Below are 16,133 nucleotides of genomic sequence, written 5' to 3' on the forward strand. Positions count from 1 at the left end.
TATTTTATTTGAAAGTTTAACAGCATATAAAATCTGTATATCATTCTACAAAACGTATTACAATTAACTGATATATCATTTTAAGTTTTGTAAAACGTCCGCACGAAAGGGATCACAATTTGGGACAGTTCAACGTTTCTATAAAGTTTTTTAACGACATTTTCAAAGAACTGTTGTATGTTCTGATGCTTCTGCAGTAATGTCCGAGTAACTGAAATTCCACATAACTAGGTTTAGCATCGCTTTCAGCAATTTGAAAATTGTCTATTTTTATTTCTTTATAAATGCCATTCTTTTAAAAGGGACAACTTTTTGATTACACTTTAAGTGTCCGATAGTACGGGACAGCACGGTAGACCATGTACTAGACAGATAAACTGCTGGCAAAGAAGTTCGTTTATCAACAAGTGTGAAAAGTGTTTTTACAATTGATATTCCCTTCTTTATAGATGAATCAAGTTGATTTTACACATGTCATTTTGTTCTGTACTTGTTTCCCTTAGATTATGCTATGCTTAAAACAACGAATGGTTTACGTATTTTTCAGTTTAAGGGTTCGGACATTGTTGCATTGTTACATAAAATAGGCAGGTTTAACCGGCCTAAAAGTACAGTATGAAAGTCTTTGAAGTATCTGGAAGAGCTCGCCCTTCCTGGAGTCGTGTTCTGTATTGTTAGGTATAATGTAAATAAAATAACAAGTCTATAGTAATGTACACATGTATTGCTGTTCAATTTTTCATATACAACACACGCTTTCTTTCAGTGGTATTGATTATATCTTGCCTTACTGTGAAGGGTCATAATATTTGTATCTTCTTGTTATAAATTGAAATATTATGTAGATGTCAAATTATATACTTTCAGGAAAATGAAGTTGTCTCCGACTGTTGTTTTGTTTATAATCACACATTTCCCCCGGGTAAGTTCAGAATTATTGATATAACTGACATTGTGGCCACCACAAGACACGATAAACAAATCTCAAATTATATTGCACATTTGGTGTAATTGGTCATTGTATAAAGACACCGATTTCACACTGTTTTAGCTGTAAAATGATTTTCTGTTTAGGTAATATTTTTAATTATCTATTTAACTGCTGTTTGTTCCTGTGTGGAACATGTATACTGTAATGGCCATTAAGAAAGAAAAAAAAAAACAGATAAACAACTGAACTTCAGTTGGTATAAATCACTGCATGAATCTGGAAACAATGACATTGACAATAAGACACCAAAAAGCTAACTTGTATTGGATTTCGTATGAGTTAAAATGAACTTATATAAATGCGTTTCGAGTTCCTTATCTGGATTTAAAAGAAGAGAATTTCTGTTTCTAAGATTCAATGCATGTTATTTTCGTTTTTGGTTCGGGCCATGACGTACAGAATAATATGTATTTGTATATTCAGTTTACTATCTTTACAGAACATTCTGGGAGATAATTTAATGGGCCGGTGCAGAGGAAAAATGGGTATATATGACAAACAGTACTTCAACAAGAATTCATGCGCGTGGTGCTACTTTTTTCTTTTCCAAGGAAACAACTTCATTCCAACATATAGCGATTATTTAACTGTTCTTAAAAACGGTTCAACATACCCGGTTGGTACTCAGTTAATTGCAGATCCGTATAACAGTACAACAAGACAAAGTGTTTGCTCAACATTACAAGGAGACGAATGTGACATGTGGACACATTGTTGCAATGCAGCACGTGCTTGTTGTGATAAACAATTACAAGAACATTATCGAACAGACAATACGTCGTGTCCTGTCACATGGGACGGTTATGCGTGCTGGGATGGGGGAACTGCTGGACTGAATAGTTACTTAAATTGTCCAAACTACCTGAGATTCTCAATTCCTACAAGTAAGTACACAATTTAACTTATTAGCACTTTAAAAAGATAAGCAGTGACCTTATCAAATTTATTTCGCAGATATATTCCAGTATTTCACCAAAAGCATAAGATAAAAGTATGTTCTACGTTGAAAAAAAAGAACAAGATTAAAGTTTACAATGACATATCGTCAGAAATTGCGATGATAACGTATCATTTCTACGGCTGTAACGTAATAAAAGTTATCACATGTCTGACGTCGCGGGAGTGTAATAAAGCCATTACATAAAAGTGATAATACACTATAAAGCTTTGACGTCGACGTCATTTATGCTATAGGAAACGTTGGTCAAATTGACTTGTTTATATAGAAAAAGAAAGTTGAATTTTTTATATTTCGACATGTGATATAAAGAATATTACATTTGTGACTTTCCACATTGGATTTATTACACTCGTTGAATAAAATTGAAAAAATGCTCGGCAGAGCCTTGCATTTTATTATTTTAGTCAACTCGTTTAATAAATTCAATATTAAAAGACACTCATGTAATATCCTCTATGTATTAGCGTCTAATGGCCCTTCACGCTTCCGTAGATCCAACATTTATTACATGAAATTCATTTTGAAAGTCTGCAGCTCTCTAATAGGGAAATATTGACATTCGAGCGGCATATACCTAAACTTTTAGACAACATGAAATATGACCTTTTGAAAGATTTGACCGAGTTCAAAAAATCTCCATATACCCTGCTCCGTTAAGGACCCTGTGGAATAAGTGTTTATTCCAAGTGCAAATATTTTTTGTAGATAAAGAGCTGATAGGTCGTGCTATAGCCCGGGTATTTTCACATTGTTAGAAAATGCTAAAAATTAACTCTCCATTAGCAGAAAAAAGAAGAAATCCACACGCATACATTTAGGCACGAGAACCCTGACTATAGGCCAATGCACATACGACTTTCTTTTTCAAGTTTAGCCTGTGTACTTTCTTTTGTATAACTTCAAGAAAAAGCTAAAGGTCATCTGGCGTCATTTTCTGTATTGTCAGAACAAACGTACGCTGGCGAGATTGTATAAAAATGTGCCCATCGTCCTAATTAATAAAGGAATGAATGCCGTATTTTTTTTTGTTTTACACACATGTAAAACCCGAAACCGAAGTACACATATCCGCCGTTATCGTAGATAGGTGTACGAGGTTTCGGGTTTTACAAGTGTTTAATACAAAAATATGACATTTATTACTTTCGTTTCTTTTTAAAGTCATTGTTTTCAAGTCAATCATTTTAAGTACTGGCAATATAAATAAAAAGTGAAAAAAGTAGTCCAACATCGGGAGCAGCACAAAAGTTTTCGGAATAAATTTGTTTTACACACTTGTAAAACATTCTGTTAGCCAATCAAATTAAAGGAAACGGTAAAAAAACACAAGGATATCTTATTTACGAATTAAACAACAAAATGCTCCGACAAATATCGGGAGATACTTTGTTGTTAATTGTTGATTCTGCTGTCAATTCTAGATGCAATTAATGGCGATTATCGCACAGAAAGAAATGTCTTAAGTACAATTCATATCACTAGACGTAATTCAAGCACCGTGAATAAAGAAAAATCCCATATTAGCAAGAAGGCTTTTATACTCAAGGACTTCTGAGACGAAAGCAATCTTGTAAAGTAAAGCAGTCATTTTCTTATTTCTATAAGGATTGTTTGAATAAATAGCAAATACGAATCTCCGATGACTTGATATTTGTTTTGTTATGCAGTTCTTTACAAGGAGAAGTATTTCTCTGAATTGTGAAAGACGTCTGTTCATGAAAATGCATTATAGTCAAGTACCACGCGGGGATTGAATGGCAATCGCTTGACTCTGTTTAAATGTTTTCGCGCCGAAAACCTATTTGCAGACTACGAAGTAGCTGAATGTTTTATTTGTCTTTCCTTGAGATGTTATCATTTTCTCTTTGTTTTTACAGATGTGTGATTCTTGTTATTTAGCTATCCAATATATTTATACAGTATCAGACTACCAGTTAATTTCATTTTAGTTTAATTAAATGTTGCTGACAGTGTGTATAATATAAAAAACATGAATACATAACATTTATACAAGCATTTTCAAACAAATATACACTTGTTTAGGGCCAAAAGTTATTCCAACATTTTCTAGACAGACTAAAAGTAGCTCTAATACGCATAGAGAAGATTGTAAAAATTAAAAAGAAGAACAACAGCTATTTTGTTAAAGATGATTTATTATCAAAAACAATAAAAACTAATCTACCGCTACAAGTTTTCGTTAAACAGATTGGCAGCAGTAACATCTGAAATTGTTAAACGTAATTAATGAGGTTAATTGATATTTTCTTTAAACAGGTTTTTACTTCTTGACAAAAATCGGTCCGGGATTATTTTGAAATATGAATTCCAAATATGATTTTGTCAGCGCTAAAAGATGAAAGATTATTTTGTTTATGAAATTAATATCGCACCCCTCTGAAGGTTATGTTGTTTGCAGGAAAGTAAAAAGAATGGTTTGCATTGTTAACCTCGAAACAAAATTCTCTTGACGACATCGGGAAAAGATGATAACTATACAAGTCAAAATTTAGATAACTGTAGTTATTTCTGATACAGTCATGATGAACATTTGAACATCTTTCACTTTTTATGAAAAGGGACGGAACTACTTGTACTTGGTATAATTCTTTCATTATACTTTTAAATGAAGCTGATGATTCTAAGCTACGTATATATAATGAAATATGAAGGATGCTGATGACAAGGAAACCCTAGACTATATTTGAGCCGAGCCACGTGAAACCAACATAGTGGCTTTGCGACCAGCATGGATCCAGACCAGCCTGCGCATCCGCGCAGTCTGGTCAGGATCCATGCTGTTCGCTTTCAAAGCATATTGCAATTTAGAGAAACCGTTAGCGAACAGCATGCATCCTGATCAGACTGCGCGGATGCGCAAGCTGGTATGGATCCATGCTGATCGCAAAGCCACTATGTTGGTTTTCTCATGGCGCGGCTCATATAAGTTTTTCTTGCTACTTACACGTCATCGGCATTTTTTTGTTAACATAAGTACTTGGTACAGCTGAGTCAACTGTAGGGGGAGACAACTGTGTCAAGTACAACGGTCATAACTGAGTTTTACTTCTGTTCATTAAACTATTTCATAACGAAAAAGAGCGAAGCTTCCACTTTACACGTGTTAAAATCAAATAACTACTGTTACAACTATGGTGTAATTGACGTAAAACTAGTGTTGATTGTTTTCTCCACTAAAATAATGTCACATGTGAATAGATCTCCATCTGATGTGGAAAAATACTGACAGATATATGATTTTCTAATATACGACTACTACAAGATTATGATACCTTTACTATCACTTTATTACTGTACATATTCCGCTGTACTAACATAACTTTCGCTTCTTAAGTATACTTTTTCCATTCGTAAAATTTAAATTTCTCTGTTTTTTCTACTCTAAAATTACTACAATTCACTTTAACTTTCGATTTTTAATACAATTACCATCAAATTACGTTAACGTAACGCGAAACCATGTAGCGTTATCCGTGATTTCCCGTTTACTCGATAATTTAGGACGTGTTGAGTATTGCACATTTTATTTCTCTCGTATAACCGACTCTGTGATTATTTAGTTTGTTGGCTTTGCCTACAGATGATCTTCTCATTTATCTTTCAGAAATGGCTTTGAAAACCTGCCGTGCGAATGGTACATGGTTCACTAAAGATGGACTTGAATGGACAGATTATACGTCTTGTCTGAGTTACAAGGTAGAGTATAGCTGCGTAGTATAGTGTCTTATTTCAAAGAACGATTAATCAATCATTCAGAGCAATAAATCTTTAAACAATATAATGTACGCTCAAGTGATACAATACGAAGGTTAATATGATATATTTTCAAAACATTACTAAATATTTATTCGTAATTTAGACTTGTTTGGAATGTATGCTTTTGTTAACTGTAATAAGTTAAGGATCAAAGACAAAATTTATGTACTGTAGTGGTCAATTTTTGGCCTGAGCATTTGCAACATTCACGAGACGATAATGCTGTAACCATGGTAAACTTTGATTTACTGAAAACAATTCGTTGCTAACAGGTTAAATACTAGTCAGTGGAACAAATACTGTCTAGTTAAATGTTTTCTCACGAACTATAGGTAAAAAAATAAATTTAAACCAAGTGGTTTCTGTTCATATTTTAATACAAAAATATTTCGATAGGTTTTGTTTAAAATGCCAACTGTTTGTTCAGAGAAAAAACGCTGATAGTAGTGGTTGGTGATCCTTGAGTTTAATTTGTAAATAAAACATAATTCAGTTTATCTCAAATGTAGGTATTATCCTTCATGTTATTTAGTAATTTATGGGATAGGCCGCGATATGGAATGAAAGATATGTTGATGTCGCACTATGTTGATGTTAGGCAAGCAGTAGCGGTGTCTGATCATTATAAACTATTTCTGGATGTACATTCATTTCGACCAGAAATACAAGTACTTTGTTGTAAATATGTGATCATTACAACATGAGTGTTTAAATGGTTTATGTCATTTTAAAGATATGCCTATGCATTTTTTTTCAGACATATTATTCAGAGAATTACTATTTAGAGAATTGATTTATGGGCACATTTCTAAACACAATAAAATGTTCGAAAAACTTTACAACAGAGAAAGTGCAGTACTTAACAAGTGGGAAAACGCAATCTTTGTTATTTTTATTTTTATTATCAAAATGTAAAATATACTGAACAAAGCTGTCTGTCTGAGAACAATATCTGAACGAAAACATTTCAAAATTCAAAATTTTAATGACTTGTCGTTTAAAAAGCTTACTCATTTAACGACTTCAATTCATTCTTGAAATATCACAAAAATACACTCAGATATCTAGAACTTCTCAGCTACTGAAAAATATTTTGAGAAAGAAAATGAAAATAAAAGCAAAATAATGTGTTTGTTGTGCCTAAAAAAGAATATTTAACTATTTCCTAGTAAATAGATAGACACCTCTGTTTTCATATAAATTGTACCCTCTCGTTTTTCTATAAATACGGTTTCCATGTATATTTTTTTAAGGATTGCTAGTAAAATATTTAAATGTAAGGTTAATTTAAAAACACTTTAAAAAACTATTCTAGATATCTTTCACTGAATTGACTTAAATTTAAAGGTGGAGCTTAGATTAAAATGTTTTAATGAAGTATTAATATCTACTGTACTACTAACCTTAGAAAAATGTATTATTTAAACTGTTTTAAATCAATTTTAATTAGTCACGCTAACACCTCATTCCTAAATATTCCTCCGTAATTTATAAACTGCTCATCCAGTTTCGATATTTCAATTTTGATTGATTAAATGAGAAATGATTGAGGAAAACACTCTGGCCGTCTATATACCATGCATCATGTATCAGTGTTTTGGCTAAAGAAGTGGTTGATAATATCCAGTCTGCATAAGTATAGAATACTACTGATAATTATGAAAATTAATTCTACCTTTCAGTCAATATTTTCTGTTTGTCCTTTCAAAGGAATGCAATAGGATTCTCAAGTTATCTTCGCTGATTTAATCATCAATAGTCTATGCTAATGTTGACAATTGTCTATGCTAATGTAGACAATAAAGACCAAAATTACGTCTCGGATTATACTAAGATAGTTATGTAGATAAATGAAGCTGTCAGAGCACTTATATTTATGCAGTTCCTTTACAAACATGCTTTGCTTCGATCTTTATCAAGTCCATTGTGTTTTTACTTTCATCTGTCGTTTAAGATCTAATAATATAAGAATATTTGTATTAAACGTAATAGCATACAAATAATGACATGAAATATAATGACTGTACGAGAACCATTCTAGAAATAATAACAATCATGCTGGCATGTGGTACACACTCGTTGTACTTGTTGGACTTCAAGTTTCGTTAATCCCTTCAGAGCATCAGACTTTGTACTTCCATGTACTTCTGCAGTCAAAACATCTAGTAGGTGAATGCTGCAGAATACTCTTTCCTTGTTATGGTCTTAAGTAACTGAAAATACCACTCCGAAGTGCATCTTTTGTAGCCTTGGAAAGAGGAAAAAGTCACAAAGACTTAGATCTGGTGAGGAAGTGGGATGATTGATTTGTACCACTTTTGAATCTCTCAGAAAGTTTTGAACGAATGCGCTTTATGGGTAAACGGTAGACAGCGAAGACCAGTCTTTGGACGCATCTTTTATTTTGTATTCTATCAACAGCTTTCGGTACTTTGTCTCTATAAAGCTTTCCAGTAACCCACCTTTTTGCAACCACAATCTGTTGTCAACGCGACGCTGTGGCTTCCAGATCTCATCTCCTGTTAGGAGCAATCTTTTTTGTAATGATCTATATTTGACAACGTTTTCAGCCTTTCTAATACTATTAGCATATTTGACCCTATTGACCTTTTGTTCCCCAATTAACATGTGAGTCACAAGTGTGGCACAAATCGTTCCTAAAAATCTCATGAGTTCTCCCCTTTGACATGCGCCCAAAAAGACACTATCTTGCACACCGTGTATCTAGCGTTTTCATCAAGTCAAGTCCTGTCTTGGGGACTGTCTGACCATTTTTGAATTTACATAATAAGATACCAACCTGTAAACAGTTTTCTCTGATACAGCTTAATGTGTATCTGTCTTGCAGATGTTTGAAAAGAACAACGTACTTTAATGTTCGTTCTACTTTTATATGTTCATTCGCTTTTTATAGGTACATGTATTTGGCTTAGTGTAAATGACTACACGTATTGCAAAACCAAATATCTCCGAAACGGTACGAAGGTTTTCAATTAAATTGGATTATAAAGGAGTCATTCATTGCATGTCAAACTACTATGGATGTGCGCAATTGTCATACGTGAGACGTTCATTTCAGGACATTTCATGTTTATGTTCGATGACTATTTGTAATAGAGCTGCATAAAATTATTCAACAGACACACGATAATTACCAGCACACACACGCTACACTGCAATCATAAATGTGCTCGTTTCAATTAACTGTATTAAATTTACCACGTAAGTATTTCGTGTTGTTTGAAAGACAACTTTCATTGGCATACATAAAGGAAAAGCCATCACGTGTTCCTGTCCATAAATGCTTTTATAAGGTGTCACTCATCAATGATATCATAATAAGCTTGAACGGTAAGTTTCATTTGTTATAAGCAATGTTTTGTGACAATAAAGTCTCAACCGATAGAGTTATTAATCGTTCTTTAGCCCTTAAGTTTTTCAAAAATTATCGGCTAGCTTGAAATAGGTAGAAAGTATTTGCTATCAACCAATGGAAAGAGGATTTCCATGTCGCTGTGGTGTGTAACCTATAGGATACTAAGTATGTAACAAAGTAATTTAAATTTCTCATCAATACTATGAAAGAAAAAAGACTTGGAACAAAAGATGAATTATAATGACATCGTCAGTCAAACTATTCTTAAACACATATAATTAGCTGATCAGCCTTACTGCATTTTCAATATATTTACATAATTAGAATACATTAATTATATGTTCTTTACAGGATATACGGGTCACTATATTTATCAGTGTAGGCTGTCAGGTTGCAAGTTTACTTCTACTGGTTCCATCGCTCATCATCTTCTTCAAGTATAAGTAAGTCACGTGACCTTTGCTTCTTATTTACGATATTTGCTTTCATAGTCTTCCTTCCCGTCCGATAATATTATGTTATTACATATGAGTCAGTCAATGTTTCATGATACTATTTTTTTTTCAATATTTTTATATTTTTAAATCAGTCATGGTTTTCTCTTATGGTTGTTTAAGTCCCTTTTGGTTCTTACTTAAATAATCAAAATATCAATGTCAAATATATGTGATAGATTAAGTGTAAACCGCAAATTATTAAACCTAATGGGGAATGAAGGGAAATGGCTAATTACGAACATTTTGGGGTATAGGTTGTACAAACGAGAGGTACCTGAAATTAGTATACAGGGCTAAAGTTCAGGCAAGTATCTTTGAAATGATATTTAAGAAAAAATAAACATGTTCTAAAAATAAATATTCTGTTAATTAATAGAATATTGACACGAGTCCAGATACGTTATGATTAAAGTGCGTAACGCAGGTGATTTTACAATTCGAGTTTGAACAACTGCTCATATTTTATCAGCTGATAGAATAACGGAAACCTTATTATTTCGAATCTAACTCTGCAAATAACATTTTCAGTACAATACGTTATTCGGGCCATATGCAATTTACCCCCATGGTTGGAAAGCGTTGCACTGATACGGAACTTTTCGATATTTGTTTCTAGTTCACGGAACTAAGACTTGTTATCTAATAGCTTGCAAACTACTCATGAAGAGAATTATCACGTTACTAAACAAAATTCACTGATATTGTTTTTTGACCCAATGTAACAATTTTAACACATCATCATTTTGTTATACATTTATGTGATATTTTTATAACGTCACAGCTAAATTAAAACTGAGCAAATTTGTTCGTATAAGAATTGTATATAACAATCAATATAATTGTACATTTACTTATCCTACCTGTCCTGTATTACAAAACCTGTTGTATTGTGACATTTTGATACAAGCAGGTAAATTTTGTACCATAAGTAAGCTGACATAAACAGATAATTTAAAAGCAGTTTTTAACGGGTACATTAAACACATATGAATATATCCTAAATGTCTCCATTCTGCAAAAAGTTATAATATTGTGTCTAAAACCGTTTTCATTTTCTACTTAAATGTTCAATTGCAAGGGAAGTAAACTAATATACTTATATATATCTGGCTGTAAGTACTGGCCTAAGGCAAGAGTTCACAAATTTTAATTAAATATGAAAACTTCTATTATATATATATACATAACTATCATAAATTTTATTTTTGAATATTTCAAGGACTTAGAAACCACTTTCTAAACTTATTCGATGTTTTTCTATTTTTGAAAATTTTAGGGTCTATCTCTATTTTGTAAAGATCAGAATGTTTTTATGGTCACGCATATTAGTCCGTACAACATTTTATCAGATTTTTGATTTTTTAGAATACGGTTTACTGCCGTTTTGGCACTGGAATGATTCGTATATAATGAATCAGAAGTACAAATTTAGGTTAAAATCGTAGGTGTAATCGTAGATAACAAACCCTTATATTTTATCGAAGAATCATATGTAGGCTATTTGCTATATTTCTATATAGCAATAAATGTAGATCTTGTTAGAATTTCAGATAATTTTCATTCTAGTGTCTTTATACTGCATTAATGTATCAAAATATATACAAAATAAGGCGATAATCTCTTGTTGTTGTTTTTTTACATAACGAGAAGAATTTTTTCACCTAAATTTTGATTTAAACCAGCTTCAAATGAATGATCTAAAAGGAAATTTGGAATCTCATGTGCTTTGAATATATTCCTTTTAGATCTAATGAACTGGTTTTTGTTTCTGGATATTACTTCTTAATACTAAGGGATTGGTTGAAATTCCATTACATTGTCGTTGGTAGAAGCCATATGATCGTTTTTAAATAAAATAGCCACTGACATTAAATCTGTTGATTCAGTTAGGCAGAAAGAAATGCATTTTGTAATTTGTGGTGTCAATTGGTGTGACTTCCGGGATTAGAAAACGATTAATCATGGCATAACGAAGGAATTTTTACAAAAAAAATGATACTGCACAAAATGCATGATGCCTTTACTAAATTGATTCCATTTTAATTTGCCGTTTAGCTTCTGACAGTGTTACAAAACAAAGGCAATGAAAGCATCCCTTAGGTGAAGTGTTCGGCTTACATAAAATCTCCTCACAATATCTCTTAGATTCTCACTTCTCTCTTTCCAAATGACGATCTAACGTGATTATTTTTTCAGGACGGACACATATAACCCCATTTATAATTAGAAAGAATATGGTACATGGTCTGAGTAGTGACTTCAAATTTAGTTGATCGCTTCAAGTATTCGCCCTTGACTTCCAAACACGTTCGCAGTCGAGAAATCCAAGAGATGAACGCTTTAGAGTAATCTCCCCTTCGTATGGTCATAAGTAATTTAAAAATACAGCGCTTTATTCCATAATGTCTTGCGCCGAGCCAGCATCTTTTTCAGCCTTAATAAGAGGAACAGGTCACTTTGTCTCTATAAAACTTTCCAGTGACTGACTTTCCTGACGGTGTAGGAATTTTTACAACAGAACCCCTTCAGCTCGTGAAGATGAAATACAAAGTACATTTTTGACACGTATTCAAGCTATTGCTTGTTTTAGGGCATCTTTTCACAGTCACTGTCTGATGCCAACGTGACGCATGGGCTCATAAAAGTATCTCCAGGTCTCATCTCCTGTTAGAAGCTGTGACATTATGCGATAACCTAAATTTGAGAACTTTACATGCAAGGCACAAACCTTTATTTAACCTAAGTGCTTGGGGAGAATCTCATTAGTTCTCATCGTTGACACGCCTAGAAAAGATCCTATCTGGGACACCAATCACATGGCGTCTTACAATAGCAATGTTCGTTGACGTCACTGCTGTTTAGGGCGGCCAGGACGAGCTTTGTTCATAAAGACTACCTGACCATTTTTAAATTTACGTCCCCATCTGTAAACAGTTTTCTCCGATACTGCAGACTTCCCATAAAGTATGCAGTTCACTCAGTATCTATCTAGTAGGTATGTCTAAAGAACAACGTACAATGTACGCTCTAATGTCAAATTTTTGCTCGTTTGCTCGCTTTAATTAGCTGCATGTATTTTGAGTAGTGTATATGACTACAACTGATATTAAAGTAACACGGGCCACAATAATCGAAAACAAGAAATATCTTTAAAAATGATGGTCGGCGAATTGTAATAAGGAAAGAAGTTTATGAATTTTTCATCCAACATTCATCTTTCATCTAACATTTTTCAAATTGCAAAACTAAACACCGCACTTTAACAATTTAAATGGTTCTCTTTTAATTTTTCGCAAAGGTTTCGTAGGGTTGCAATTTTTTTCATTTATCCTTAGACGAATAATTACAGCAGTAGTTTGATGAAGATTCATGAAGCGGTTCATGAGAAGAGGTCATTAAACGTGTTTATATTTTTAGCTAAATTGGTCCCTATCCCCATTTGTAACAAAATAGCAGGAGACCTTACGATATTGTTACACATCGAGTTTGATAAAAATCCATTACATTTTAGTGGTTAATGAGAAGAAAGGCATATCTACTTTTAGCTATAGTGGTCCCTAATAGGGCCCAATTTCCTATATAAATAAATTTGGAAGAGGACCTTATAATGATGCTCCAGACCAAGTATGACAAAGATCCACCAAGCTGTTCATGAGACGCTGTATAAAGGCATTTCTAGTTTTAGCTCTAGCAGCCCCTAAAAGGGGTCAAATGTCCCAGCTGAACAAAGTTGGCTGCGGGCCTAATAAAGATGCTACAAATCAAGTTTGATTAGAATACATGAGAAAAAATCAATTAAAGGATTTTTTATTTATTATTTTTATTTATTTCTATAATAGGCCAACTGATCCCGCTTTAACAAATAGCATATTCGCTATTCATGAATCTTTCGACATTGACGTCACACCTATAAAAAAGTGAAGGTCAAGCAAAACATACAATTGTAATTATTTCAATATCTCTGTTTCATAAGCAAAAGTTTGACCGTAGTCGTATCACATAGATAAACTGTATGCAGCGTACGTTCATTTCAGTGTAATGAGATTCAGTCATTATATAGCATATATATAATAAAACAGATTTCAACTGAGTTCAATATTTGCATACCATACTAAAGAAAAATATTCATATATAATAAATCAGTTAAATAATTTATAACAAATATATCAAAGCAAACAAGTACTCATTTTAATATGCAATCTGAATAAGTCACAAAAGCAAGAAACCTTTTCATATACAGACGACAATTGTAGCAAGGAAAATCTTTTAAAAAGCACTTCTCTACATAAAAGACTCTTATCACACCCTTTTTCATGTGATACGCAGACCGTATTCAGCTCTTTCTTTAATTTGATATATGTTGGTATTTGAACAGGTTTTTATCATATTTATTAAACTTACTTATCATTTTGAGATATATTAATATTCTTGCTAAATATACTGAGCCAAAGTTAGCTTTAAAACTGTGAACAGCGTCGTTTAGGATAAACGCTCAGCGTAGCACAATCAACAGAGTGAAGAAACTGACACTCTCGTCCAATCAGGCAGAGTGTAACATAAATCTTCCATTTTGATAAATTATCTATAATGCGTTATCAAGTAGTTTGATTTGCAAACTGAAGTCACGTGGCATAGGTAACGAAAACGAATTTAGACGGCGTCGCCGAAAAAATCCGCATTACTCCTGGCGGCTTTAAATCTACTACTTACATGGGTCATAATTTAACGATAAAAACAAGTCCATCTAAATTGATTTTGATCATGAATTTAAATGAAACTAATATATTTTGAAAAGACAAATTGTTTCTATTACAATCATTTGACCTCTTAAGAATAATGTGTAGTAGAAGTATAATATTTCTGATCTTTTTTCAAGTAAATAGACGAAAATAACATTGTAACGGAAATGATGTATATGAAAGATGAATGCAAAATTTTATTGATATGTTTTCAAACATTTTCTGACATCGGTGAAACTCACAAAAACTCCCGTAATTGTCGTGGTTGTGTTTCTGGTTTCGAAATTCTTCTAAACTTGTGAGTTTGTTATGAACACACATAACAGTCTTGTTTATTTAATATAATATCTTAATTAAAATACATGGTATTAAACTTACAGGGTTTCAAAATTTCCCACAACCTCTCGCCATTACACATAACTGCAACATGTGTCATCACGTGACATGCTTCTTGATCCTGACATTATGAATGTTTAAGTTAGCCGTTGTTTTCTCTAGACATCCTTTGGTGGGCTTCCACTCTCCTGCGCGCGTTGAAATTTTCTTGTGACATATAATGGTAAAACTCAAATAGTCCGTATAAGCCCCTTTAATAATTTTAATTTGCACACTCTAACAAATGGTTTTGGAACTACTGCATCAAGGTGGTGTATGCAGTTTTGGTCGATTTGGACTTTTTGTGAAAAAATAGTACTTTACCCCTGCTCTTCACATGTAAAATGATTTATTCATCAAAGTGATATATGCACATAAGTTACAACTTTTTCGCATAAAAGTGCTATGTGCAAGCATCAGAGAGTTTCTGGGCAAATAACACATAAATGCATGTTTTAATTTGATACCAAAGGACATATTTCAACTGAAAAATGTGCTGTTCTACAAAAGAGGGCATAATTAATGACTGTGTGAACAGATTAAAGCAACACAATAGTTTCATTGAATTATTAGAAAGAAGCAATCCATCGTATATGATACAAGCACTCTCTGGAAGTATGTTGAAGCGTTCTATTTCATTGAAAATATAGTTGTGGTGAGCTTCAATTGACTCAGTTTAGACAAGACGCGTCTACCCTCATTTAATACACAGTGGAGATAATAGGAAACTCTGCTAGAAAGAACTATATGTGCAAGCGTAATGCTTATGTCTATTGTAAATGTACTAAAAAGTAACTATGTTCAGTCAAAGTATATCACACTAAAAGTCGAATAAGACTGAACACGTGATTCTTTAACTCAAATGACAGTTATAATTACATTTAGTGTGGACTTGTCTGCCCTAAGGCTTGCAAAATATATGTTGGAAATTTATCTTTTATTTGATGACAGTAAAATTTCCTAACATTGGTTGCAACGAAATCCTTACTGAAAGCTGCTTGTGTGAAAATTGTTCTATTACTATACCTTGTGGAAATACAAAAGATGTGAAAATTTGTACTAAATACTTACAAAAACCATGCGGTTGGTTGATGTTGTTGGTCATTTTAATTACTCTTTGCAAAACCTTATTTGTAATTTAAATTCTAATTTGGTACTTCACAGTAACTGAAAAATACTCTTATAAGTACACTATGTACCATAAGTTAACAATTTTTCGGTTAAGTATTTTACATGTTATTTGTTGACGTTTTACAGAAATCTAAGACGACAGCACAGAATACGAATACATATCAACTTTTTCATATCATTTATTATGAGTAATACACTCGGCATTATGTGGAACCTGTTGGTGACCTATGACAAGATTACCAATGTGCAAGTGATGGACACATTAATGAATAGAAATACGGTACTG

At 32.7% G+C, this 16,133-nt stretch overlaps 1 protein-coding gene across 2 annotated transcripts in view; it reads left to right on the forward strand.

Annotated features, from left to right (window-relative positions):
- Window positions 1–16,133, forward strand: part of LOC123530781 (calcitonin gene-related peptide type 1 receptor-like) — a 265,533-nt gene that overhangs the window by 239,275 nt on the left and 10,125 nt on the right. For both annotated transcript variants that reach the window (XM_053518667.1, XM_053518668.1), the window contains 5 exons: window positions 868–922; window positions 1,431–1,875; window positions 5,578–5,669; window positions 9,457–9,548; window positions 15,974–16,127. In XM_053518667.1, the coding sequence (XP_053374642.1) occupies window positions 872–922; window positions 1,431–1,875; window positions 5,578–5,669; window positions 9,457–9,548; window positions 15,974–16,127 (834 nt within the window). In that variant the 5' untranslated portion in view covers window positions 868–871. The remainder of the gene's footprint in view (window positions 1–867; window positions 923–1,430; window positions 1,876–5,577; window positions 5,670–9,456; window positions 9,549–15,973; window positions 16,128–16,133) is intronic.

This window comes from Mercenaria mercenaria, chromosome 11, assembly GCF_021730395.1.
Source record: "Mercenaria mercenaria strain notata chromosome 11, MADL_Memer_1, whole genome shotgun sequence".
Lineage (NCBI taxonomy): Eukaryota > Metazoa > Mollusca > Bivalvia > Venerida > Veneridae > Mercenaria > Mercenaria mercenaria.